The sequence below is a fragment of the Oryza sativa genome, chromosome 11 (assembly GCF_034140825.1).
Source record: "Oryza sativa Japonica Group chromosome 11, ASM3414082v1".
NCBI classification, from domain to species: Eukaryota; Viridiplantae; Streptophyta; class Magnoliopsida; order Poales; family Poaceae; genus Oryza; species Oryza sativa.
Window position 1 is genome coordinate 17,569,717 of NC_089045.1, and position 25,922 is coordinate 17,595,638.

At 38.9% G+C, this 25,922-nt stretch overlaps 1 protein-coding gene across 7 annotated transcripts in view; it reads left to right on the forward strand.

Moving 5' to 3' along the window:
* The window catches only part of LOC4350473 (serine carboxypeptidase-like 7), a 31,687-nt gene extending 6,210 nt beyond the window's left edge, over window positions 1-25,477 (forward strand). For 2 of the 7 annotated variants that reach the window (XM_015760176.3, XM_066305338.1), the window contains 14 exons: window positions 100-245; window positions 396-475; window positions 598-720; window positions 8,144-8,246; window positions 8,329-8,415; window positions 9,082-9,119; window positions 9,284-9,385; window positions 21,802-21,882; window positions 22,446-22,604; window positions 22,726-22,797; window positions 23,109-23,227; window positions 23,548-23,661; window positions 24,682-24,730; window positions 24,922-25,477. In XM_015760176.3, coding sequence (XP_015615662.1) covers window positions 100-245; window positions 396-475; window positions 598-720; window positions 8,144-8,246; window positions 8,329-8,415; window positions 9,082-9,119; window positions 9,284-9,385; window positions 21,802-21,882; window positions 22,446-22,604; window positions 22,726-22,797; window positions 23,109-23,227; window positions 23,548-23,661; window positions 24,682-24,730; window positions 24,922-25,005 — 1,357 coding nt within the window. In that variant the 3' untranslated portion in view covers window positions 25,006-25,477. The remainder of the gene's footprint in view (window positions 1-99; window positions 246-395; window positions 476-597; window positions 721-8,143; window positions 8,247-8,328; window positions 8,416-9,081; window positions 9,120-9,283; window positions 9,386-21,801; window positions 21,883-22,445; window positions 22,605-22,725; window positions 22,798-23,108; window positions 23,228-23,547; window positions 23,662-24,681; window positions 24,731-24,921) is intronic. The other 5 variants (XM_066305336.1, XM_066305339.1, XM_015760177.3 and 2 more) reach the window with 4 other exon arrangements.
* The last annotated feature ends 445 nt before the right edge of the window (window positions 25,478-25,922 follow it).

The window sequence follows — 25,922 nt, forward strand, 5'->3', positions numbered from 1 at the left end:
ATTGTGGTTACACCCTAGGTACAAAGAAATAAAAACTTATTGGCTATTCAATTCCAGGCATCCATATATATCATGTGTGCACACATATGACTCTTGCAGATACGTGGAGGTGAACGAGAGTACGGGCGTGCGTCTCTTCTACTACTTTGTCCAGTCAGAGAAGGATCCTGATGTAGACCCACTTTTATTGTGGCTATCAGGTGGGCCTGGCTGTTCTAGTCTCTCTGGCCTAACCCACGAGATAGGTAAATTAACTAGCAGGTTATTTTTTTCAGATTATTGAAAAAATTCCACCGAGTTCCTTCGGATAAACAATATGGTAAACCATGCTTATAGGTCATGTTACAATAACGTTTGTTGTATTTAACAGATTATTCATGTGCATACATTTATAGGACCATTCCAATTCGCCGCAAAACGGTATTACAGTGGAGGATTGCCGAAAATTATCTATCAACCAGAGACTTGGACTAAGGTTGCTTACATTATTTAATGGACGTGGCAACAAAGCAAATTATTTGTATCTCTGTCTCAAATGAAAAAAAGGCATGTGCCCATATCCAGGTTTTAATGGATGAATTTTGCATGGTTTTGCAGGTGAGCAACATAATTTTTGTGGATTCTCCCGTAGGGGCAGGATTCTCATACGCGGCAACACAGGAAGGCTCCAAGACTAGCGATACCAAGACAGTGAAACAGCTTGTTATTTTCCTCAGAAAGGTAACTCGGTGCTGACCAATGCCCCAGAATTTCAGATTTTTACACCACCTATCTTGTATGGAATTGGTTTAATATATTTTTTGTTTGCCTTATGGTTTTCTTCGAGAACATCCGCAGGCTTCGAATGCCATTTCAGTAACATCCACCATCCGTTACAAAATATTATGTTTTTTTAGGTTGCTTAGAAAATACTACAGTTAGGACGAAAGATTTCTTTTCTGTCACTTGAGTTATCAATTTTTAAAGTTTAAATATATATCTTAGATTTCCTTTCCAAACATCTGATTGGTGATATAAAATTGGAATCCTAGAGATACTTATATTTTGAAATGGAGAGAGAATGAGAAAGTGCTTGTACGGCACGTAATTAAGTTGCACTGGTTATTACTACTGAAATTGTAAATATTATATTTTAAATAATATGTTGAATAAGTTGGCAATATTTCGGTGAACGAACACTTGGACTTTTTTTATTTCTGAAGAAGGAACAATTTACTTTGTTATTATGTTCCAAAAATCAAAATTATTAATTAGAAATACTTATATAGAATGGATCCTTATGTTTCTGCTGTTACATTGCTGATGTTGGGTCCGCAGCATTTGCTATCATGTAATATAGAAATTTAGAATTAGTGAGTATCAGTAAACCCAGTTTAGATATCATTTTAAATTTAATAATACCAAAACATATAAATAAGAGATATCAAGTTGTACTTTGATTGTGCCTCGATTATCTTTTACATGGTTTAATAATTCTAAAGCTCATAATTAATAAGTGTATTGAACTGCATTTTTGGTTTGGGATCACAATTATAGCCATTTATGGTTTAATAATTCCAAAATTTGTTAATTATCAACTATCGAGTTGTACTTGATTAAGAGTCTCAATTGTAGTTTTTCATGTTTTAATCATTCTGAAATTCGATATTAGTGAGTATCCACATATGTATTCAGTTTGGAGCCCCAATTATAGAATTTCCATGATTTAATAGTTCCACTGTGAATAATTAATCACTAATTTGTTTTCGCCAAAGGTATATTTATTTTAAAACAAATTCTGATCCTGTTCTATAGTAAATAATACCATCCAACTAACTAATGGCCTTAATTTTCAAATTAACTACTAGTGGAATATAATATAAAAGATGTATTCGTGTGTTTGTTATTTTCTCGTGATTATTCAATATGATGCCAATTGAAATGAAATATGTGTAACTTAGCGATATATAAAATATAATTAAGAAAAGATTCACTTACTGGCCGTTTAAAGATGCTGCCTGGACAGGTGGAAAATATTTAAGTGCATGCTGAAGATTGAGCGAGGTTGATTTGTAATCCCTCCGTCCACTGACTAATGCGCGCTCTTCAAAACTAGTATTTGACTTTAAATTTATTATATATTATAAACAAAAGTTGTAAATCCAAAGGTTAATCTAATCATATTATTTTCATAAAAAAATTTAATTCCTAATAAAATAATTATTGGTCCAACATTTAGGTTGAGTTCGTTCATTTACTTTCCCACTCATTTCTCTTTTTCCATGTGCACACTTTTCAAACTACTAAACAGTGTATTTTTTGCAAAAAAAAATTATATAGTAAAGTTTCTTTGAAAATCATATTAATCTATTTTTTAAAAAATGATAATACTTAATTAATAATGTGCTAATAAGTAACTATGTTTTGCGTAAGTGAAAGGTTAGTTTTCAACCTCAATAAAAGAACTCAGTCTTAAAATTTGAATCTTGTGAACGCCATATTCAGTGGGACAAAGAGAGTACTATTATGATTTTGTAAGCTTCTAATTAATGAAACGGGAAGTTTAGTCATTCGTGCTTCTTCGGTAAATAGGCAAAAAAAAAAAGGAGTTAACCAAGAAGGTCTAATTAAGATACAGAGTGAAATATTAGTTTTACCTCTTGCAGCACATCTAGCTTGTACTCTATCCTGCTAAAATACTGGTTCTAAAAAGGAAATTAAATATCGTTGTCTAAAGCAAGATAACAAATAAAAAAAAAAGAAAAACAGGCAAGAATTGTACTGTTATAAGAAACACCGATAAAGTGCGGTTGTGGCAATTGCATGGTTTGTTGGTTCGGCAGGAACGGCAACAGCAGCAGAAAATCACCATCTTAATTATAGTCAATAAGCCAGGTTGTGCACATATATGTCACAATCCTGCAAGGAATTAATTTAGAAGCAACATAAGGTACGCCAAACAATGATTGAGCTACACCAGCGGCCTGCAAGTGTTCTTAATTTCCAATCGCCGCCGATCAGCATGAGCAATCGATGACTGGAGAAGCTCAGGCACGATGACCGGAGAAGCTAGTTGCAGGCAAAGTCTCACGCGCCGCGTTCCACATCTCCTTGAGATCGCATCTGTTCTGTATCATTACAATTGTAGAATCATTCCGATCTGTGCTCTCTCTCGTATGATGTAGAATTGCTAGATAGAGGATAAAATATATACAGTATCATGAGAATTTATAACAGGCCCAATAGATAAAATTTTAACATCTATGGTCATGATTGAACGATCTAAATAATCAGCGACCAGATTCTTGTAGTTAACGTGAGAGCTTCCTCAGAGCGCCCGATTAGCATAGACTAGTCGCCAATCCGTGCACGGGCTATTTATTTATACATAACATGAATATAAAATATTTGACATACATATTGGACTTAGAAAAAAATTTCAAGTTAATAATGACGTGATGATGACCTTATTTTTGGATTAAAATTAATATTGATACAACTTCACAATTATTACTTTATATTTAATTTCAACTTATTAATTGTGACATACTGGTAAACAAAAAACGGGAGACCCAACATTCTTTACATTTTTGTACTATTGTTGAATGTTGATATTATATATAAACATCAACATTTTTTATTGTGTTTATTATTCAACTTTTATAAAAATTATATTGCTAAATTATATTTGCTCGCGAAATCATGTAGTCACTAAGACAATGAATATTAATTAAATGATAAATTATTTGACTAAACTAATAGTATAGAACGATGTAAAAAACTATTAATTATCATATAAAATTGACATAAAGATTCAAAGTCTCACCACCTCTACATCAATAGTAAGCATATACTATATACTAAACTTAGATTAGTTTGTTGGGGCAAATGAGCATTTTAAATTGTCCTACGCCTGTGAATACCTTCATGGATTCTTAACTATAGTTATTTGACCCCATATTAATTATAATATTGCTTAGAATTTAAAAATTGGAGTATTAGATGTATTATTATGAGATAGGTGTAGGACATACTGTATAGTTCTTATTTTGGATTTGCATCTCTGAAATATGTTGTAATCCAAAATTGTTTTGGATGCATATCAATTCCCTTTTTTACTTTCCATTCATTGTCAGGAATTATTTAATTCATTCTTCATGCCACTTATTATAAGTCAAATATGAAAATTTTAACCTAATAATAACGACTTTATATTTATTTAGAAAAGTATTCTAGAACAAACCTTAAGAACCATAAAGTTAATTAGAGTATCTAAATATTATTAAGACTGTACAAATCGATGGATCGGAATACCTATGTGCATTGTAGGTACGCTGAGTAGGATACCTTCACATATGTGGCGATCATGGATGGACTTCTTAGGTACAAATGAACTTGATGATCTGTGGACAAATATCTGAGCACCTAGATGGTTGGCAAGGGCTACAAAATAATGTTGAACTTTAAACCTGCAAATTGGAAAATATGCAAAAAATATATTTAAAATTGACTAACATTTACTATGTAGAAATTTAAATATCCACATCATTGAATGCGCAAAATTTTCATTCAATTTGCTATGATCTATGTAAAATATAACGAAATGACTTACAAAATTTGTGAAAGAGAAATCAAGACTTTCAATGTTTCACATGCTCTATAGTAACCGAAGCAATACGTCCCCTCCCCAAAACAAAACATTGGTGGATAATATGTATCAAATATATTAGAACTGTCATACTACACCAAGTGCATTGTACTAATTCAAACCTCTTCAAGTTTGACTAACTTTATAAAAAATATAGCAACATTTTCAACACGAAATAAATATACTATAGAAATATATTTAAGGATAGATTTAATGATATTAATTTGGTGTTGTAGGTGTTAGCATGTTTTCTTTAAAATCTTGGTTAGATGAAAAAAGTTTGACTTAGGACAAACGAAAAATGAAGAAACGAAGTTTTATATCTTATACAATGTCCGTGTACAACATGAGCATAAACTTTTTTTCTAACCGTGTGTTTTGTGAACTGGTGTGCATCATATATTATAGCACGCAATACGCATGATTTAACTATATTGTGTACTTAGGAAAGACATTTATCGGCATCTAATTAATTTTTATATAATTTGACTACATATTTCTAAATGTATTTATTTTGCACAAAAATTTAACAAATAATAACAATCAAGTTCAGTGCAAACCTGAAAGCATGCTATTTCCCTTTCTTCAGTCATTCCCATATCGAGTTGTGGCCGGCCATTGCTTTTGCCCATCTGCTTTCTTGGGAGATCGATATACACTAAGCTGCTATTTCCCTTTCTTTCTTCAGTCGTTGATTTGCTCCATGGAATTAATCTGATACCAGCCTTTCCTTCTTATCTCTGCAAATTGGTGTACAAACTCCCTGCATCCATCAAATCATGTGTACTGAAGATATAATCTCTCGTTAAATCTCAGTTTTGAATCAAATTGGCATTGTCAAATACGTGAGTTTAATCCCTGTTCTTCGCGGCATGCATCATATGCATGAGTATGATTTGATCAAATTTGCTTGATAGCTTGTTAACTGCTACTTATATCTCCGATGACTCTCGGTCCGTTGCCTAGATACATGCATATACACACAATCACACGGTTTAGCTGGATTGCTCAAGCTAGATGGGATTCGACTGATCTTTACCTAAAAAAGAAAACGTGGCTTCTGCAATCGCTGTCGCCGGCCATCAGACTCGATCCGTTCACACGCATGCTGTTGCCTTTGCCGATGGGAATCGATGTCGTCATTGGATTGCTCGCTGAAGTTCCGTATGTTCTCGGATGACTACGGCGTGGTAGGTAGCGTCAATATTGCTGTTGCCACAGCCCTAAAAATACAAACGCTAGATTGATGGTACGGCGTGGCAATCAATTGATTAATTGTATAACTAACTGGTGCAGCCGTCAGCTATATGCAAGCTAGGCCAAGGTGCTAACTACATCACCTGAGATCATGTTAGATATTGGTTCGACATCAAGATAGATTAGGTGGTGGCCTAAACTACGATTAATAATCCACGGTTGTTATATTAATTAATCTACGGTTATGATCTTACAATCCATCAAATCAACGGTTAGATCTTTCTGATTAACGTGAGAGCTTCTAAAAAGTGCCCGATTAGTATAGGTATAGATAGATAGATTTCACCCTATTGGATGTATCAGGAGGTACCACATTTACCATTTAGTAACTAGCAGCTAATAGGAGGTAGCGAATTCTGCAACAAAAATATTCTGGTACTGTTTGAAATGCTGCAAATTTTATATAGATGTAACAAATAATGAAAATTGTCCAATTTACTCCCCTAATCTACTTCAATGGATCACTTAATCATCTAAACTATTTTTTGCCTCACTTTAATACAATTGAAAATGTTTCACTTTACTTCTTAATAAGATTAATTTATGTTTTGGTTCCTCTTTATACAAGATGTATTTTAATCTGAAAAGTTATAAGCTGCATATGAAACCATTATCAAAAGTTAAAATTATTTTCAAAATCTTTTCATGAATGTTTGCGTGATCTTTAAAATCTCTGTGTTTAGTTCAGTATTAGGTGGTTCCAACATATGTAAACAGTGATAGAAAAGTATAAAAAAAATGTTAAGACATAAGCTGTACTGCATCTATTTCGGTATGTAGAGAGAAGAGGGAAAAAAGAGAAATATCGTTACGAAGTAAACTGAACTAATTTCACTCGTTAGGAGTGTGAAATGAGCTGCAGATAGTTTAGGGTGTTTACTACTTTCACGAAATAGTCCGAGGGAGTAAACTTGACTTTTTCATAAATATAAACATCATAAAAAGAAAAAAAAGTTTTATAATAAAATAAAAGTGTGATTTATGTTCTCTAGGGGAACAAAAGTTCGTGTATACATCAGACATAGTAGTCCTTCGTGTCAAATTATCCCCAATGTATAATTCTATTCAAATGCTGAATTTTCCAGTGAGAAAGTCATGTTACTTTCCTTCGATAGCAAACACAATACCCGCACAAGGCACAACATAACAATATAAGAAGGCATGTGCAAAAGGTCTATCACAGGTGTACACCTACGAAAAAGGCATTCACACGCGGCCAGCTACATGCAACCATCTGTGGAAATAGAGGCTTTATAGCAGCGCTATATCGACTGCTTGAGACAAGTTGTTTTTGCATGTAGCTCGTGCTTTACTGCCATGTCCATTAAAATTTATTGTTAGACTTTCTTCCAATGAAAATTTATCCTTTGTTCACCTTAATTGGGTTTGTTTGCAGAATTTGCTATTCTAGATTTGGCGCTTGTAGACAAAATTTAGATTTTGCAATTCTAGTTTCCAAACCTATATATATGTGCAACAATTTCTCTCAAGCTATACAGACCAACCTGTGAATTAAGTTAATCCTGTAATCTAAGAAGCTCTGAATTAAAATGAGTAAATTCTTTATTTGCCCATTGTAGCTGACTATATGGCCATTTTCAAGTTTTCTTGCTTATTGTGTCGTACCATATAAAAGAGTTTCCAAATACAATATTAAGTTTGATATTATGTGTATATAGTAAGTAAATCAGTAATGATGCATCATACAGTTATTATATTCTTAAGAATTTTTAACACTCTTTTCATTATTGCCTTTCTACTCCCATCCGGTTGGAGGACGCTACACATGCCAGATAAATGCATACTAGCAGTTACAATATTTTTTTCATAAATTATTTTTGTTGGTATGCATCATGTTAATTATGAAAAAACAATATTATTATGACATTTAGTTTCTATTTGAAATATGGTGCTGTGAATATAAAACACATGTTATGAGGCCATAGACCATTTTCTTTTTCATAGCTAAGGTATAAGATTCATAATTAACTAATCAAGGAATTATCTCTCCTGGAGATACTGAATCTTTCTCTTTGATGTACGGAGTCTGTGAAGCAAAACTCTGCTTTGATTGAGAATAAATCACAGCTTGAAAATGCGAATGCAGTAGCAAGTTATGTACTTTTGATATGATGCGCTATCACAGCTTAAGACTGAGGGTTTTTTTTTTCTCATATTCATTTATTTTGCCCCTCGGTGTATAGCAGATCTTCCAGTGCTCATTATATTGTTCTAAAATATTTGCTTTAATTTATACAGTGGCTTCATGATCATCCCCAGTTCTTGCTGAATCCGCTGTATATTGGAGGTGACTCATATAGTGGTTATATTGTACCTACACTTGCGCTAGCGATTGATGAAAGTAAGCTTCTTGCATTGTGAATGGATAATTTCCTTAGACATCCTCACAGTGTTACACAACATTAAATTTGATCACCTTGCAGTTTCGGAATATATTTCAGTAAATAATACCATCTCTCATATGGGTAATGGTGATCACCATATATCAATTACTATCACAACAATTACTAGTAAGATTTTTCTTTTGTTACTAACTAAATACTATTGTTTTGGCAATCATCTAAATGAGAGAAATCCTTATATGCCACTCAAAATTAGCTCGTTCTCTTATATGCCACTCAAAATTAGCTCTTTCCATCTATGCCATTGGTTCGAATTTATCCTCTTTTTTGCCACTACCATCACTCCATCGTCTATTCACAATTAATTCCATTGTAGAAAGATGCAGTTGCCCTTGAAAGTTGCTATAGAACAAGTTGGTTGTGACCGTGACGAAGTTTCAGCGAGGTCCTGCTTTTTTCCTAGTTTGGCAACTTTTGTTTGATGGATCCAGCATTGTTAGAGGGCAATATTGGATTTTAGGCAGAAGATGCACAAGGAAACGAAAAAGAGGAATTAAACTATGGACAGATAATGGAGTGGTGGTAACAGCACAAGAGGGTCGAGAAATTTAAACCAGTGGCATAGATGGAAAGAGCTAATTTCGAATGGTATATAAGAGAATGAGCCAATTTCAAGTGATATATATGGAATTCTCTCCATCTAAATATTAGGACTGAGATATATATTTTTTATTCATGAATTATTAAAACAAATTTGTTGTTCATTTTCTGCGTGGATTAATATTGTGTGTGTTTCCAACTACTAACTACGGACCATGTGTCTATATTTTTCAGGCAATGATTCAGGAGATAAACCAATTTTGAATCTCATGGTCTGATCGATCTTATCAGATAAATATCAATCATGAAATTTTATATTTGGAATCTTAATTACGTCAATAGTCTACATAAATTGCTTGCTAATGTGTAGTACCAATGTGGCCTGCAATTAACTTTTGCCTTCCACCAATTTCTTTACCTTGTGTACATGACGCAGGGGTACGTTGCTGGCAATCCAAGGACCGAACGCCAATTTGATGAAGGTGGTAAAATTCCATTTCTCCATGGCATGGGACTTATATCCAATGAACTTTATGAGGTAATCCATAATCCAGTAATAACATTATATGTTTCCTATAGTACATTCAGCAAATATTTGTAGGCATTAATTCCAAAAAAAAGCACCTGTTTCAGTATGAATAACAGATCACGGCAGTATATGTTGTGAATAGTCCCACATTGCTTATTTAGGCGGAGTTGAACCAACTTAAAAGTGGGGGAGTCCCTCACCTCTTAAGCTTGCTTTTGGGGTGTAGTAAGGGTTTCTCCCGGTTTTGGGCCAACAGTATATGTCTGACCTACTAGACAAAATTCTACTCGCTTCCGTTTCAGGTTACACTGGTGGAGAAACCCTTTGTAGTCCCGATTCGTAACCCCTCTTTAGTCCCGGTTTTCAAACCGGGACTATCAATCCGGGACTAAAGATCGCTATCTTTAGTCCCGGGTAAAATAGGTTTTCAAACCGGGACTACCAATCCGGGTAAAATAATCAGGACTAAAGATGGCTCAGCCGTCCCGGTTGGTGTTACCAACCAGGACTAAAGATCGAGCTGACCTTTTTTTTTTTGCATGGCCCTATTGCTGCATGGTTTATATATATATATAAACCATGCATATATATGTTTCAGTACATATATGCATATATAATATATGCATATATATATATATTATATTATATTTATATATGTTTCAATACATATGTACATGCATAATATATATGTATTTATACATATATATGTTATGCAAATGCATATGCATATATATATATATATATATATATATATATGACCAAAATATGTTTACATTATAGAAAATGTGTACACATGCATATAGAAACATATGTAGTCATGTATTAATTACAATCCATTATATGTCCTAGCTAGCTACGATTTCGACGTAGTAGTAGTCGCTTGCTCAGAAGCTAAGGATCTATGAATTGTGTTTCCGTCGTAGTAGAATTTACCCTTGGGATCAAGGATTTGTTCGTTGATGAATCCTATGAGTTGTTCTTGAACCGCCGCGATAAATTCCTTGTGCGTGGTCAGGTTATCCCTCATGCGAATAAACTATATGAATGTATGAAATTGATTAGTAATTAAACAAGAAATCGATACGTAATGAAATTTTGAATTTATTTGTACGTACATCGAGCTCTCTTGTGGTGATGATTTGGTCTGCAAGGCAGTGGCAATACTCGCACACGTAATAGCCGCACAAGTTAGTTCCCTTCTTTTGCTTTGCGCACTACAAATAAATGACAAACAACGAGAGATCTAATTAATATACACTTGTATGTATTTGAATCGGAGAAATATAAATGTAGAGCATGTGTACTCACAGGAAATTTGAACTTCCGCCTAAGTCTTTCTCTCCATTTGCCGCGGACCAAATGACGGAACCGATACCAAGCCCTACATAGAGTTTAAAGCTATGATTCGTAGTAGCAATTAACATAACAAGATTTTCTTAATTAACAGAGGAATTTATGACGGTACCTGTCTATAAGTTCAAAAACCTTGTCAAACGTAGACTCTTTTTTATCCATTGAGTCATATACGTTGACGGTGCAGGCCGACAGGTCGAAGACTAAAAGCACCCAGTGGAATCTGCAATGTGCGTGGGATGCATTACATATGAAACACTTAGCAAGTTCGTACGGGAATGAAATTTGGTATAGGAAGACAGTAAATTAAACTAACTCTGTGTTGTACGGCAACAGTATGAACGTCTTGTAATGCTGCGCCTTCAGGAGATGGACGAGATTGTCCTCTGTGGCTTGCGGATATTGGTCGAGCATTGCGACGTTTACTTTCCGAGGGTCGATGAATCCAGTATCGAAAACCCCCCACCGTCGGGCCCTTTGAATCTCCATTCTACAACAATAAAAGGGAGTATATTATTTTCTATAGTCTACTTATATACAAGGACCTAATTAATTAAAGGATACGTAGTAAGAAATCTAACTGAACGATATACTTACAAAATCCAGCAACTCATAATAGAGACGTCGAGGGCGTCCAGCTGGTATAATTCGTAGATTCCCTTGAAATTGATCCAGAGAATGTCATCTCCTTTCAAGAAGTCCGTGTCCCTGATCCTCGCTCCAATCATCTCTCTACCGGTGGCGCTCATCTCCATGTACAGCTGATGGAACTTGTACATTTGTGTGGGTAGGGACTGCAGCAGCTCAGGCTTGACAAGCGGTTTACCGAGTTCGTACATGTATTTCACTTTCGCCTTTTCGATTGGTGCAACTCCTAGCAATTGATCCGTAGTTAGACCGGTGTCAGTAATAAATTCTTCTATCATCATTTCTTTACCGGTCACCAACGGCTCGATCTCCTGGTTTGGTTGCTCTCCAAGCTGAGGGACTGGTTTGGACTTTCCAGAAGATGCTTTCTTCAGCGTTCGCTCATAGTCCGATAGCTTAATGGCCTCCTTGGCAGGTGCAGACATACCCCTGAAGAAGTTCATGACACTCGGGTCTATAGGAATCTTCTTTTCTAGACTTCGAGGCTTGAATTGTCTCTTGACTTCTGATGCCATGTAAGCGTCAAGCTCCTCTTGCGTGCAATCGTACCCCGGGTCCTTGTTTTCGGCGGCGTCAACTTTCACCTTCTTTGTTGCCCTTGTGCGGACAAGCGGTGGAGCTTGGTGGGACCTTGACTTGGAAGGAGCCGGACAAGGAGCTTGAGGAGGAGTCGGCGCAGGAGCCTGAGGAGGAGTCACTGCAGAAGCTTGAGTAGGAGGAGCCCGAGGAGGAGTCGGTGCAGGAGCCTGAGGTGGAGACGGTGCTGGAGCATGAGGAGACGGTGTAGGAGCATGAGGTGGAGACGGTGCTGGAGCATGAGGAGGAGACGGTGCAGGAGCCTGAGGTGGAGACGGTGCTGGAGCATGAGGAGGAGACGGTGCAGGATCCTAAGGAGGAGATGGCGGAGCCGGAGGAGATGGTGCACGAGACGCCGCTTGTCGCCCAAGGAGGATGATGTACCGCCTACGCCATAGAATAATGGCATGGCTTGTGTCTCGTAGATGCATCTCACGGTCTCCTCCAGGGTAATCCAGTTCGAGGTCGTCATACGCACCTTCGACCAACTCAACTTCGACCTTGGAGTATCCTACTGGAATCGGCCTGCAGTGGTAAGTACCTGAAGGGTCCGTTGGGATGGCCATGCCCGACGCCACCTTCATGTGGTGAGAGGTTATTTATTAGTAATCAACATATATAAGCAGCAACTAGCGGAATGGGCAAATCTAAAATATATAAACTATGAGCTTACCTTTATTGATAAGTTCTTGAAAGGAATATGCAGCTCACATGGTGTCCGCTGAGTGATGTCATCAACGGGGCAGGTGGATTCGTCCTGGGTTTGCATGGCGTCCATGCTCTGTGATCCTACCTGCCCCGTTGAGGCGCAGCTGCTACGGTTTCCTGACGGGCTCACCATTGCAGGAGGAATGGTCGGCTGGGGATCATTGGACCGATGTGCAGCCATGCGTTCATCAACCTTCCTTGCCACCTCCTCTTGAATGCTGAGCTCGTAGCTCGATACCCTGAACTCAAGATCTGCAATCTTTGCCTCGGTATCTCTCTTGCTCCTCATCCGACTCCTGTACGTGTAGATGTCCTCCTTGAACCCAATCTTCCAAGGAATCACCCCTTTCCCTCGAGTTCGTCCTGGATGCTCTGGAGTCTGCAGGGCGAGTGACAGCTCGTCCCTCTCTCTATCCAGTCGGAATGTGCCCTGAGAAGAGGCTTCCACTGTGTCTGTTAGTCGACGCGCAGCCTCTCGTATCTGATCGCCGAAGACCAGTGAGCCATCAGCTGGGTTGAGCGCATGAGCATAGTAGCAGAACTTCGATCGTTCCGGCCAATTAGCGGTGGCCGGTTCGATACCCCTCTCAAGCAAGCTAGCCTCCATCTCCTCCCACTTCGGCATCGCGACGCTATAGCCGCCTGACCCCAAGTGGTGATGGTACTTCTTCTTGGCGGCATTTTCTTTGTTTCTTTCCATCATCGCCTGCCCTTGTTCACCTGTCTTATATGCAACGAACTTGTCCCAGTGATCCCTTAGCTTTGGGAATGTGTCGAAGTTCGGTGTCTGCCCCTTCAGGATATATTTCTTGTACAGCTCTCCCTTGAAGCTCTGAATCTGTTCTGCTATTTTCTTCAGAGTCCACCTTTTCACTTTGTCCTCTGTACCCGCGGGAAGGGTGAATGTCTCGAGCATTGTGGTCCACAGAATCTCTTTCTCCGAATCTGGGACAAAGCTCTCATGATCTCCGCGTGCCCTTGTTCTTCGCCAGTACACCGTACTGACAGGCACGTTATCCCGCACAACCCAACCGCTGTGACGTACATAGTTCTTGGCGGCTTCTGCCGGAGCACTAGGTCGTCCATCTTCTTCCACTTTCGTTATGATGTGCCGACCCTCAAGCTTCTTCGCGGCACCTCGTTGCCCACGTGCCCTCTTCTGTCCAACGGAGGGTTGACTTCCACTAGCCTCCTCCTCCTGGTTCCCCTCCACATCCCTTTCCACGTGCCCCTCCTGGTTCCCCTCCGCATCCCTCTCCACGTTCCCTTCCTCATTCAAATACTGGTTTGGATCCTCGTTCCTCTCTTCTTCGTATGCTAAGTGTAACTCTCATATATTAGAACCCTACACAATCTTACATGCTAAGTCTAATTACAAATCTAATAATCGTATACTAAAACTCAAATAGTGATAATATATGCTAAGTCTAGGTGATGTATATTGTAGGACCCTAGCTAGTCAATTATTATATACTAAGTCTAATTAGAAATATAATAATCTTATATTAAAACTCAAATAATCTTATATGCTAAGACAAAAATAGCCATGTATGCTAAGTGTAACTGTCGTATATTAGAACCCTACACAATCTTACATGCTAAGTCTAATTACAAATCTAATAATCTTATACTAAAACTCAAATAGCGATGATATATGCTAAGTCTAGCTGATGTATGTTATAGGACCCTAGCTAGTCAATTATTATATACTAAGTCTAATTAGAAATATAATAATCTTATATTAAAACTCAAATAATCTTATATACTAAGACAAAAATAGCCATGTATGCTAAGTGTAACTGTCATATATTAGAACCCTACACAATCTTACATGCTAAGTCTAATTACAAATCTAATAATCTTATACTAAAACTCAAATAGTGATGATATATGCTAAGTCTAGGTGATGTATATTGTAGGACCCTAGCTAGTCAATTATTATATACTAAGTCTAATTAGAAATATAATAATCTTATATTAAAACTCAAATAATCTTATATGCTAAGACAAAAATAGCCATGTATGCTAAGTGTAACTGTCGTATATTAGAACCCTACACAATCTTACATGCTAAGTCTAATTACAAATCTAATAATCTTATACTAAAACTCAAATAGTGATATATATGCTAAGTCTAGGTGACGTATATTATCGAACCCTAGCTAGTCAATAATTATATACTAAGTCTGATTACAAATATAATAATCTTATATTAAAACTCCAATAATCTTATATGCTAAGACAAAAATAGCCATGTTTGCTAAATGTAACTGTCGTATATTAGAACCCTACACAATCTTACATGCTAAGTCTAATTACAAATCTAATAATCTTATACTAAAACTCAAATAGTAATATATATGCTAAGTCTTGGTGACGTATATTATAGGACCCTAGCTAGTCAATAATTATATACTAAGTCTAATTACAAATATAATAATCTTATATTAAAACTCCAATAATCTTATACTAAAACTCAAATAGTCATGTATTCTAAGTGTAGCTGTCGTATATTAGAACACTACACAATCTTATATGCTAATTAAGTCTAATTAAAAATCTAATAATCTTAATTGCATTACAAATATAACAATCATATATATATAATTACGTCACTTGCCTGGGCGAATTCCTTCGAGGGCTAGCTCTACCAGTCCGGCTTGAGGGACGACTCCGACAACGTCTTTTCTGCAAGATACAAAAAGATGTATTAGGATAAACGCGAAGTAACATATATTGCATTTGACGTTCACGTTTCGTTCACGATATCGTTCATGTTCGCATTCTCGTTAAGGTCACGTTTCATTCACCTACGTTTGTTCGTTCACGTTCATTAACTTACCTATAATTGCATTTCACGTTCATGTTCGTTGGCTCGTTCACGTTCGTCCGACAACGTTCTAGTTCACGTTCATTCACCTTGTTGTCGTTCACGTTCGTTCTCTCGTTCTCATTCACGTTCGTTGGCTCGTTCACGTTCGTTCGCTCGTTCTCGTTCACGTTCATTCACCTTGTTATCGTTCATGTTCGTTCGCTCGTTCTCATTCACGTTCGTTCGCTCGTTCACGTTCTCGGTGTGGCGGTAGCGGGACGGCGGTGTGGCGGCAGCGGAGCGGCGGCGGGATGGCGCGGCAGCAGCGTGGCGCCGCGCGCGGCATTGGCGTGGCACGGCGGCAGTGTGCGGCGTCGTGGCGTTTCGTGGCGCGGCGTCGTCGTGGTGCGGCGTCGTGTCGTGACGAGGTCGGCGTCAGCGTCTGAAACTCGGTGGCCGGCGGCAACCGAGAGGGAGAGAGAGAGAGATCGAGATCGGAGAGAGAGATCAAGAGGGAGGCGGCGCGCGGCGGCTCTCACCCCAGAGATGCGGCGGCGGCGGAGGAGGCGGAGGCGGCGGCGACGACAACGAGCGCGAGACGACGGCGAGATACGGCGGCGGCGTCGGCGCGAGGATGCCCTAGGCAGTGGCGGCGAAGGAGAAGCCGAGAGAGATCGATCGGGCAAAAACTTCTAAGTGTTGGTGGAGAAGACGAGGGCGCGCATCGGGAATATATATAGCCCTAGATCTTTAGTCCCGGTTGATGAGAACAACCGGGAGTAAAGATATCTTTACTCCCGGTTGTTCTCATCAACCGGGACTTCCCGCTATTTCCAAATTCTTTTTAAACCTGGTTAGGGTTAAGAACCGGGACTACTGATAAGCGCACTGAATATTATTTTCCATTATATATGTGTTTCTAAAATAGAAGATAATGCATTACAATTGTTTAAAGTAAAAAGATTAATGACAATTACTTCGAAAAATTATTGTTGTCTGTAATAACTTAAGTGGATAAAACGTAATAAGCAAATATATGATTTAAAATTAATAAAAATTCTAATAATCATATATTCTTAGCATATGAATGATATTATTAAATTGGTAAAAACTCTAATTAACATATGTATATACATACGACATGATTTAAAATTAATAAAAATTGTAATCATCATATATACTTAGCATAGGAATTATATGAAATTAAATTGTGAAAAACTCTAATTAACATATGTAAATGCCACATGCATGATTTAAAAATTTTAAAAATTCGAATAGTCATATATAATTAGCATATGAATGATAGTAAATTAAATTGTGAAAAACTCTAATTAACATATGTAAATGCCACATGCATGATTTGAAACTTTTAAAAATTCTCTAGTCAATTATAATTAGCATATGAATGATAGTAAATTAAATGTTAAAAACTCTAATTAACATATGAAATTGCCACCTGCGTGATTTAAAACTTTTAAAAATTGTAAGTATCGCATATAACTAGCATATACATGATTTAAACTTGTTAAAACCTCTAATAATCGTGCGTAATTAACATATGCCATACATCAATTGATTTATATGGATAATCAATACATCCAAAATAGTTTACATCGTGTACACAATAATAATTACGGTAATACATCGGCGGTGACAGTTGACCGCACGTACTTTCTCCTCACTATTGTTCCCTCCTTGTGATCGCTACGTGAGTAAGGGGTGTCTTCATTTGATAGGAGGATGCTAGGGTCAATCGTCACCGTGAAAGGGGGTTGCCCATCCAACTGATCGTAATCCTCGTCAGTCTTGTCCTCAACTTCGATGATTTTTCTTTTGCCTAGGAGAACCACGTGACGCTTAGGCTCGTCAGGCCCTCTGCCCTTCTTTCCTTTGCTAGACATGTCCTTCACGAAAAAGACTTGCGTTATATCATTGGCAAGGACAAAAGGTTCGTCCGAGTATCCAACCTTGTTAAGGTCAACCGTTGTCATCCCACTGTCATCAATCATTACGCCTCCACCAGTCAACCTAACCCATTGGCACCGGAACAGAGGGACCTTGAGAGGACCATAGTCAAGTTCCCATATGTCCTCGATGGCACCGTAATACGTGCTAGTTGTTCCATCGTGTCCCATGGCATCGACACGAATAGCGCGGTTTTGGTTCGTGCTCTTCATGTCTTGGGCTCTCGTGTAGAATGTGTACCCATTGATCTCATATCCTTGGAATGTCGCGATCGACCCAGACGGTCCCCTCGCCAGGAAGGCAAGTTGTTGGTTGATCGACTCGTTACCCATGAGATGTTGTCGTATCCACGCGGGGAAAGTATCAATGTGATGCCGTGTAATCCATGCATCAGACTTACCGATGTTCCTGGCGCGAACTAGAGCCAAGTGCTCCTCGATGTAAGGAGCTACCAATGAAGATTGTTGCAGAACCGTGGAATGGGCTTTACGGAATAAATTGTTGTCTACCGTCATTATTGCTTTCCTTCCGAGAGTTCCCTTTCCCCGTAGTTGGGTACATTGCTATACAATATTATTAATCAAGGCCGTGAACCCACACGAACCTGCCTTAACCCAAGGCCTACGATGATTCAGACCGAACTGGCAACCCGACCCTGGGTCCCAGCTCGTCCCAAGCCAACCCAGGCCAACCATTCCACATTTTAGTTGTTAAGCAGGTTTTAAGAATTAAACACTAACTTGGGTACATTGCTCGGCTTGCCCATAACCGAGGGCGCGGCTATTCGAATAGATTAAACTCTGATCAAAGGTGTACATCTTTACCCACAAGACACATCTTCCTCACGTGTAACCACGTGCCACATACCACCACGGTATACGGACGGAAGACGTGACATAGTTTCCAACCCATCCTAGCCATAGACAAGAGTACCGACCCAACCCCACCTACGGCCGGAACCTCCGGGACAGGTAGGCAGGACTGAGCCCCTAGCAGCAGGACACCGGCCCTGTGCCATGACATCTCGACTACCGGGCCGCAGCTTGTGTAGCCTTCATTTGTCCTAGAGATGTCCATCGACCCCCGACTTCATCCATCTCCATCCGTGTACTTTTGTTTATAACCAGACTGAGCCACAAACTAAGCCTTACCCACTAGACATGTGGAGGTACGGTAGTGCTTTGCAACAGAGGCCCGAAGACCGGTCCTTATATGGCCGAGGTGCTACTATCAAAACCATGCACCCCGAGCCCAACCTAAAACCATTTTGGGGATTTTGAATAGAGGGGGAGGTGTGAATCCAATTCCACAATAATCCAACCATTCCATAGTGTCCAGGTGATAAGAGTGTTCCCAAAGTCTAGAGTTGTAAAACCACCTAATGTTGCCTAATTAATCAGCGAAGCATCTACCTAAAATCATACTAGTGGTACCATGAGTAGAGTTTCCACTAGTTGGGGTTTTGTTTATTCTAGGGTGAAAAAGGAAATAATAACAATAACAACAATAAGGTCATAACAAAGGTACATAGGCATGGCTAGATAAAACAGTGATAACGCGGGAATTTAAATAAAGCGATAATGCAATAATTTAAATCAAAATAATTTTATAAACTGGGATTCGATATGTTCAAGGATGATGTGACTTGCCTTGCTCGCTTTCCCAAACGTCGGCTTCAACCTCCACGAAGAGCGGATCTTCCGAAGCTGCAGCGTCTACACGACCAACGGAAAAGAAAAGGCTTTTACTCTAATAAACTCCATATAACAAGCAGGAACAAAGCACAAAAATGGGTTCTTGACTTCTTAAGGAAAAATTAGAGACTTGAACGGTCTAATTCTGAGTTCAAATGGCCAAGTTATGGTCATTTGAAGTTTATATGCTCTTTAAATGAATATTTGTGAATTTCTTCATTTAAATTTTAATATTAAAAGGGTTTATTGCGTCAGCCGAGGGGAGGGGGCGCGCGGACCATGTCCACGGGAGTGGGGCCCACGCGGCAGCCTAACGGTCCACGGTGGACCGGGCGCACCCGGGCTCGCACCGGCCGGCGCCGTGGGTCCCACGCGTCAGCCGCACCTAAGGGCGCGGGCGGCTGACGGCCGGGCCCCACAAGGCAGCCACTCGGCGCGCCCGAGGGCGGCCAAGCCGGCGCAGCCGGCGGGAGGCGGCGCCCGCACCCCTATGGTCGTCGGCGGCGGCCATAGGCACGGCGGAGCGGCGGCCGAAAGTGGGGAAGGGAAGGGGGAAAAGAGGCGGCGGTCCACGGCTCACCCTAGGTCGACGGCGACGACGAAAAAGGCGGCCGGAGCGGAGGAAGGCGGCGGCGTGGCTCGGGTCGAAGGGGTCGAAGGCGTTCCGGCGGTCGGCAAGCGAAACGGAGGGATGGACGAGGTCGGCGAGGATACGGCGAAGCCGAAGGAGGCGGCGCCAAGGTGGGAGGTGGTCCGGGGCGACGACGGCGGCGGACCGGAGCTCGGCGGCGACGGCGGAGAGAGAGAGCGACGGCGCGAGCTCGATTCCGGCGAGGAGGAAGGGCGGCGAGAGGCGGAAACGGACGGAGGAGGTGCGGGGAGGGTTTAAATAGAGCCGGGGCGAGAGAGGGCGGCCGGGGAAGGGAGGAAACTGGCGCGGGAGGTCGTCCGTCATCAATGGCGCCGGCGAGATTTGCGGGGGCAAATCCGCCCGTTTGAACGCGAGAGAGAGAGGGAAAAAATGGGGGGAAAGGGAGAGGGGATCACGGGGAGTGATTTCCCCCTCTTTATTGCACGCGGGGACGGCGGGAGGCGGCGGGATTCGCGGCGGCGGCGGCGCTAGGGCGCGGGCGAGGCGGCGGGAGCGGCGGGAGGAAGGGGATGACGGGTGGGCCCCACCCGTCAGCGAGGGTGGCGGGCGGGCCCGCCCTTCAGCGGCACGCGCGCGGGGAGAGGCCGGATGGGCCGCGGGGAGAGGAGAGAGAGGGGGAGGGAGATGGGCCGAGCCGGCCCAAGAGGGAGAGGGAGGGAAAGGGGACTTTTTAGAGTTTTTCTTTTTATAAAATCATTTTAACTTTGTTTATTTCTTAATAATTATTATTTGTGCTCTGAAAATTCCACTAAAATTTATTTACGCATTTTAGGCTTTTTAGGAAATATACAAAAATCCTCCAAGCCTTATTTGACTTTTAACTTTGCATATTTTAAATTGTTGGAGGCTTTCACACGGATTTTAATTATTCTAGGCATAATTTAGAGGATGTATTTTAGAGTCGTTTTGGGACGTGACAACTTTCACTATAGTTTTCCTTCTCAACTATTTTATAAAACCTTCTTTAGCAAATCAACTAAATTTCTATATATTCTTTCTTCCCCACACAAATTTTCTCCCTCATCAACTTACAACTAAATTTTGGAGACAAAAAAGTGTGCAAAACATAGTTGCAAATGTAACATGACAAAAAAAATATTGGAGGATGAAGTTACAAACCTTTTAGGCACCTCCGATTTGTACGTAATCACCAAAATAAATTCACTAGAAATTTTGGCATGACCTCCCCTCTTTTTTAAAGAAATTTTGAAGCTTGCTCGGGCAGCTGGAGGAGAAAGAAGACATATATATAGGGGTCGGACTTTAGTCCCGGTTGGTGTTACCAACCGGGGCTAAAGATCCCCGAGATCTTTAGTCCCGGTTGGTACCAACCGGGACTAAAGTTACGAAGGTTAGTAACACCAACCGGGACTAAAGATCCCGGGGGGCCTGACAGGCGCTGGCAGCATTTGAACCGGGACTAAAGATGATCTTTAGTTACCAACCGGGGCTAAAGATCAAATATGCCCGTTACCCTTTTTAACTAGGACTAAAGATCATCTTTAGCCCCGGTTTTGTTTGTATCGGGGACTATTGTGGAATTCGGCCGACCGACGAAAGATGGTTTCTCCACCAGTGTTATAAAATGTTTTGGCTTTGGTTAAAATTAAACTAACCAAGTTTATAAAAAAAATAATAATTTTTTCGACCCAAGATAAAGTTATTATAAAATATATTTAATTATTAATTTAATAAAAATTAATTGGTAATGTAATACAACTTGAAGCAGTTTAACTTTGACTAAAGTCAAAATATCTTATAACCTGAAACTGTCAATTAACTATATTACAAAGTTGAAAAGTTGTTTTTTAAAAACATATTCTACTAACCGTGTATATATAGAATTTGTTTTATAAAATCATAACGTTTAGCTTGCGAAGTGTGCTGCCCAAAATATTTATTCATTCATGACATTCGAACAGGGCAAAAGGTACTATTTGTTATCGCGTACGTGCAAAATTTCTTGTAATATTTCTAACATTTTATATATTGACTACAAAAACAAATTTTCTACCAGCATGCTAAGGAAACCTGCAGAGGGAAATACAATGCCCCAGGGAACGCTCGATGTGAGCAGTCTATGAAAGTTATACACGATGTAAGTATCCCAAGAAAAATTATACTCCTTCTGTCCCAAATTATAAAGACTATACTTTTTTACACGGTCTTCAATAACATACTTTTACCAATATTTTATTTCATTCTATAATCCCAACAAATATGAAATTAGCAACTTCAAAATATGAATCTACCGATTTAAATTTTCTTAAAAAGGGGATGCCCTATAATTTGGGACGGAGGGAGTACTCTGTCCATTCCAAAATATACAACATTGTTGATTTTTTATATAATTTTTTACCATTCGTCTTATTTAAAGAATTTAATATAAATACGTAAAATTATAAGATAACATTATAGTTTCTTTTGATAATAAGACATGTCAAAACAAAACAAAACAATGAAATTTTTATATATATTTTTTATAAAATGAACTGTCAAATATTATGTTAAAAGTGGACGGCGTCGTACATTTTGGGACATAGCGAGTATCAGTACTACTGTTTGTGTGTGTACAATTGTCAATAATTTAATTGAAATTAATCTATATAGTTCTCTGTTCTGTCTTCTGTGGCCTAATTACATAATTTACAAATTAATCAGTGCACAAAGGACATCAACATGCTACATGTTCTTGAGCCATTTTGTGAAGACGTCGGGAGCCCCGGGATCCATAACAATGAAGCGACAGATGGAATGATTAGGCTCATGCTGGAGTCTGCTTCTGCTGCTAATGATGACATTATTGAATTCAAGTGTAGAGTTGAGTGCATAAAAACAATACAACATTACTGCATCCCATTGAATTCCAATTTATCTGTTTTCCCATTTTCCTTGGATAGCACTTGACCTAAGAAAGTCTAATTTTGCTTATTTACTGCAGAAAGCTTCTTATGTGGTTTTACAAATATGGGCAAATGATAAAACTGTAAGGGAGAGTCTTGGTGTGCACAAGGTATTTCTACTATGGTACTACGTATACATATATTTGGATTTCCATCCACCAGTAGCAAAGTGCATATATTTTGTGGTTACAGTAAATTTGGGTGGCTTTCCGCATGAAATTAGGCCGATTATCATATTACAAATTCTGCATTGTCCTTACAAAAGGCTAGTCATTCTTTGAATCCTTTTATATCAGAATAATTCTTTGAACTGAAATCTCGGCCGATCCGCTGTGAAGTCCAAGGGAAAGTACTAATTTGCATTGCATGATAGTTGTGCATATATACGAGTTTAATTCATAGAAGTTGCAATACAATTCAGGGAACAGTTGGAGAGTGGATAAGATGCAATTTCGATGTAGATTACATTGCAGATGTGTATAGTACAGTGGAGTATCATTTGACGCTAATGAGAAAAGGATACCGAGCATTGATATACAGGTAATTATATATCGAACAAATAATTGATCAACATTTATACTTAAGTCCTCTGATACCGAACTGTTGCGTTTCTCTTATTCACAAAATATACATGCAGTTATATATACTTACGTGGAACTCAACTACTATATATACATAATGGAAATTAAAATTATTTTATAAGATTATGGAATCCTCGGCTACATCATCATGCCATGTTCCTTTATATATTAAATTTGATTGCAACCCTGCGGTTCAAATCCACCAAACTGCTCTTCTCGTCGACAGCAAACAAGCTAATCCATGGATTGTTTTTTTCATTTAATTAATTAATGATGCAGCGGTGATCATGATTGTCAAGTTCCCTTCACTGGTACACAAGCATGGATTAGATTTCTGAACCTTTCTGTAATTGATGATTGGCGACCATGGTATGCTGCTGGACAAGTTGCCGGGTAAGAAGTAAATATTTCCGTTGACAGTCAATTTCAAGAGTGATTATAATTTCAGTGGATATATTGCACTTTCTAGTGTGAGCTACTGCATTTTGTAGCATGAGATATGTTTGGAGTAAATTTTGGTGTATTCAGTGCCTTCATAAAAATCATGTGATGGAATCCCAAATTAACGTCAAAAATTATGATAACCCCATTACCAAGCAAATATCATGCAAAACACGAATATTTCTAGTATTAATTTGGTGTCTACTGGTACCTCCGAAACAGAACACAATGCCACAAATTAGACGATTTTGGTTAGCCGTTAAGGAAATACCATTGTTTCTACAGTTAACCTACCATGAGGTGCAAATATATTAGCACTAGAAATAATTATACTCCATCGCATTATAAATTTGAACAAGCTTGATGAAGTTTGACTCCCAAAATAACTTACAATATGAAACAAAGGGAGTATCTTTCAATAGCTTCTTAACAATCGTAAAAATTAATAAATGTGAAGATTATCATACTTATAACTAATAAGTTCTGACATATCATGAAGGCCAGTTGGGAAAGTGGCTGATGAGTGGAATATGTATTTACAGTTATTTTTTAATACAATAGAATTTATTCTGTTCTTTATTACAATGAAGCTACAACCAACTATTATAGAATTCAAACCGGACGAATTACTGCGAATTAGAAAATTATGGTTTGACTAAAAACAAGAAAACTACTAACAATATCACCTCAAAAGACGAAATTTCTCTCCCAACGGCTCACAAGTTGTAGATAGTCCTTGTCTTCCTCAGACCACAAAAGCATCTTTGAATTAGCGTCCAATATTTCACTCCCAACATCGCTGGCAATATATATATGCTTTTCCTATATTTGGCGCATGTTGATATTGCTATCTCTTATTTTATGCAACATAAATATTCCAATTCACTACATCCGAGCTGCTTGGGACATCTGCCGATATGCATTGCGGCCATTGCCTATATCTTCGCCTAATATGGTTACTTTGTTTTATAGATTCACGAGAAGCTATGCGAATAATAACCTGATATATGCAACTGTGAAGGTGTGTTTTTCATACATGCAAGTTATTAGTATTTTTACATTTTTGTAATATTGTACTTATTGAGCTTTTGCAAAAAAAATTGACAAGTTGCTTTTTCAAGATTATCTCCATGTCCAAAATATTTACACTTGTGACTGCTGGTAATAATAAGAGATTTATAACCTTCACTTATGTGTACACCAATACTTCAGGGTGCTGGGCACACTGCTCCAGAGTATAAACCTAAGGAGTGTCTCGAGATGTTTGCTAGATGGATTTCAGGCAATACTCTCTGATGTATATTCCTCAATCAGATCAAGTCAACTATGAAAACATGAGTAAATGATAACATCAGAGATATGAAGAAAAACATTTGCTGCATGTAATATTTTGGAAAACCTTAAGAACTCTCACTAGTACATAGATATCTATGACGGAGACCAGTGGTCCATAAAAGGGGCATTCATCTGTGTTGGGCCGAAAATAATCCCGTTGAAGATTGGGCTTCACGGCCATGCCCGTCACCGTTGTCCCCTCATCGGTGATGGGATTCAGTTGTGGCCCGACACAGGTCATCTATGATGGGCTTCACGCATGCAATCCAGCATACATGAAGATATATTTTCTTCCTATATATGTACAACTCACTTCGTGTCATTTACAGGTACAAACCATTGGATCAGCATGCATCTGTACCAAACAAAAATTTGATCAATTATCCTTTCCTATACAAAGGCTAAAAAATATAGCAAAGAACATTGTGGCAAACACCCCCTTATTTTCCCCTCCAGCCCATTCCCATTTTCCCCCAACGCATAGCTTAGATGACACACACACAAGGCTAGCTCAGCTCATCTTCTTTGCCCGACATAATGAGTGTATGGATATGACCATAATGTATTGTGTTGTTATGGTCAGATATGATTAGTTTCTATCTATCTATATATATATATATATATGTGTGTGTGTGTGTGTGTGTGTGTGTGTGTGTGTGTGTGTGTGTGTGTGTGTGTGTGTGTGTGTGTGTGTGTGTGTGTGTCTGAGATATGTATCCAAGCCATGTAATCTATATATATTAGCCCTCCGAAGCACGATACAATGTGTCCAATATCTTCAATACATCTATCTCTTCTTATAATATTCAACATGGCATCAGAGTAGGCGACCTATGCCAGCCACTGCTTAGGCTTCCGCCGTCATCGCCCTTGGGATG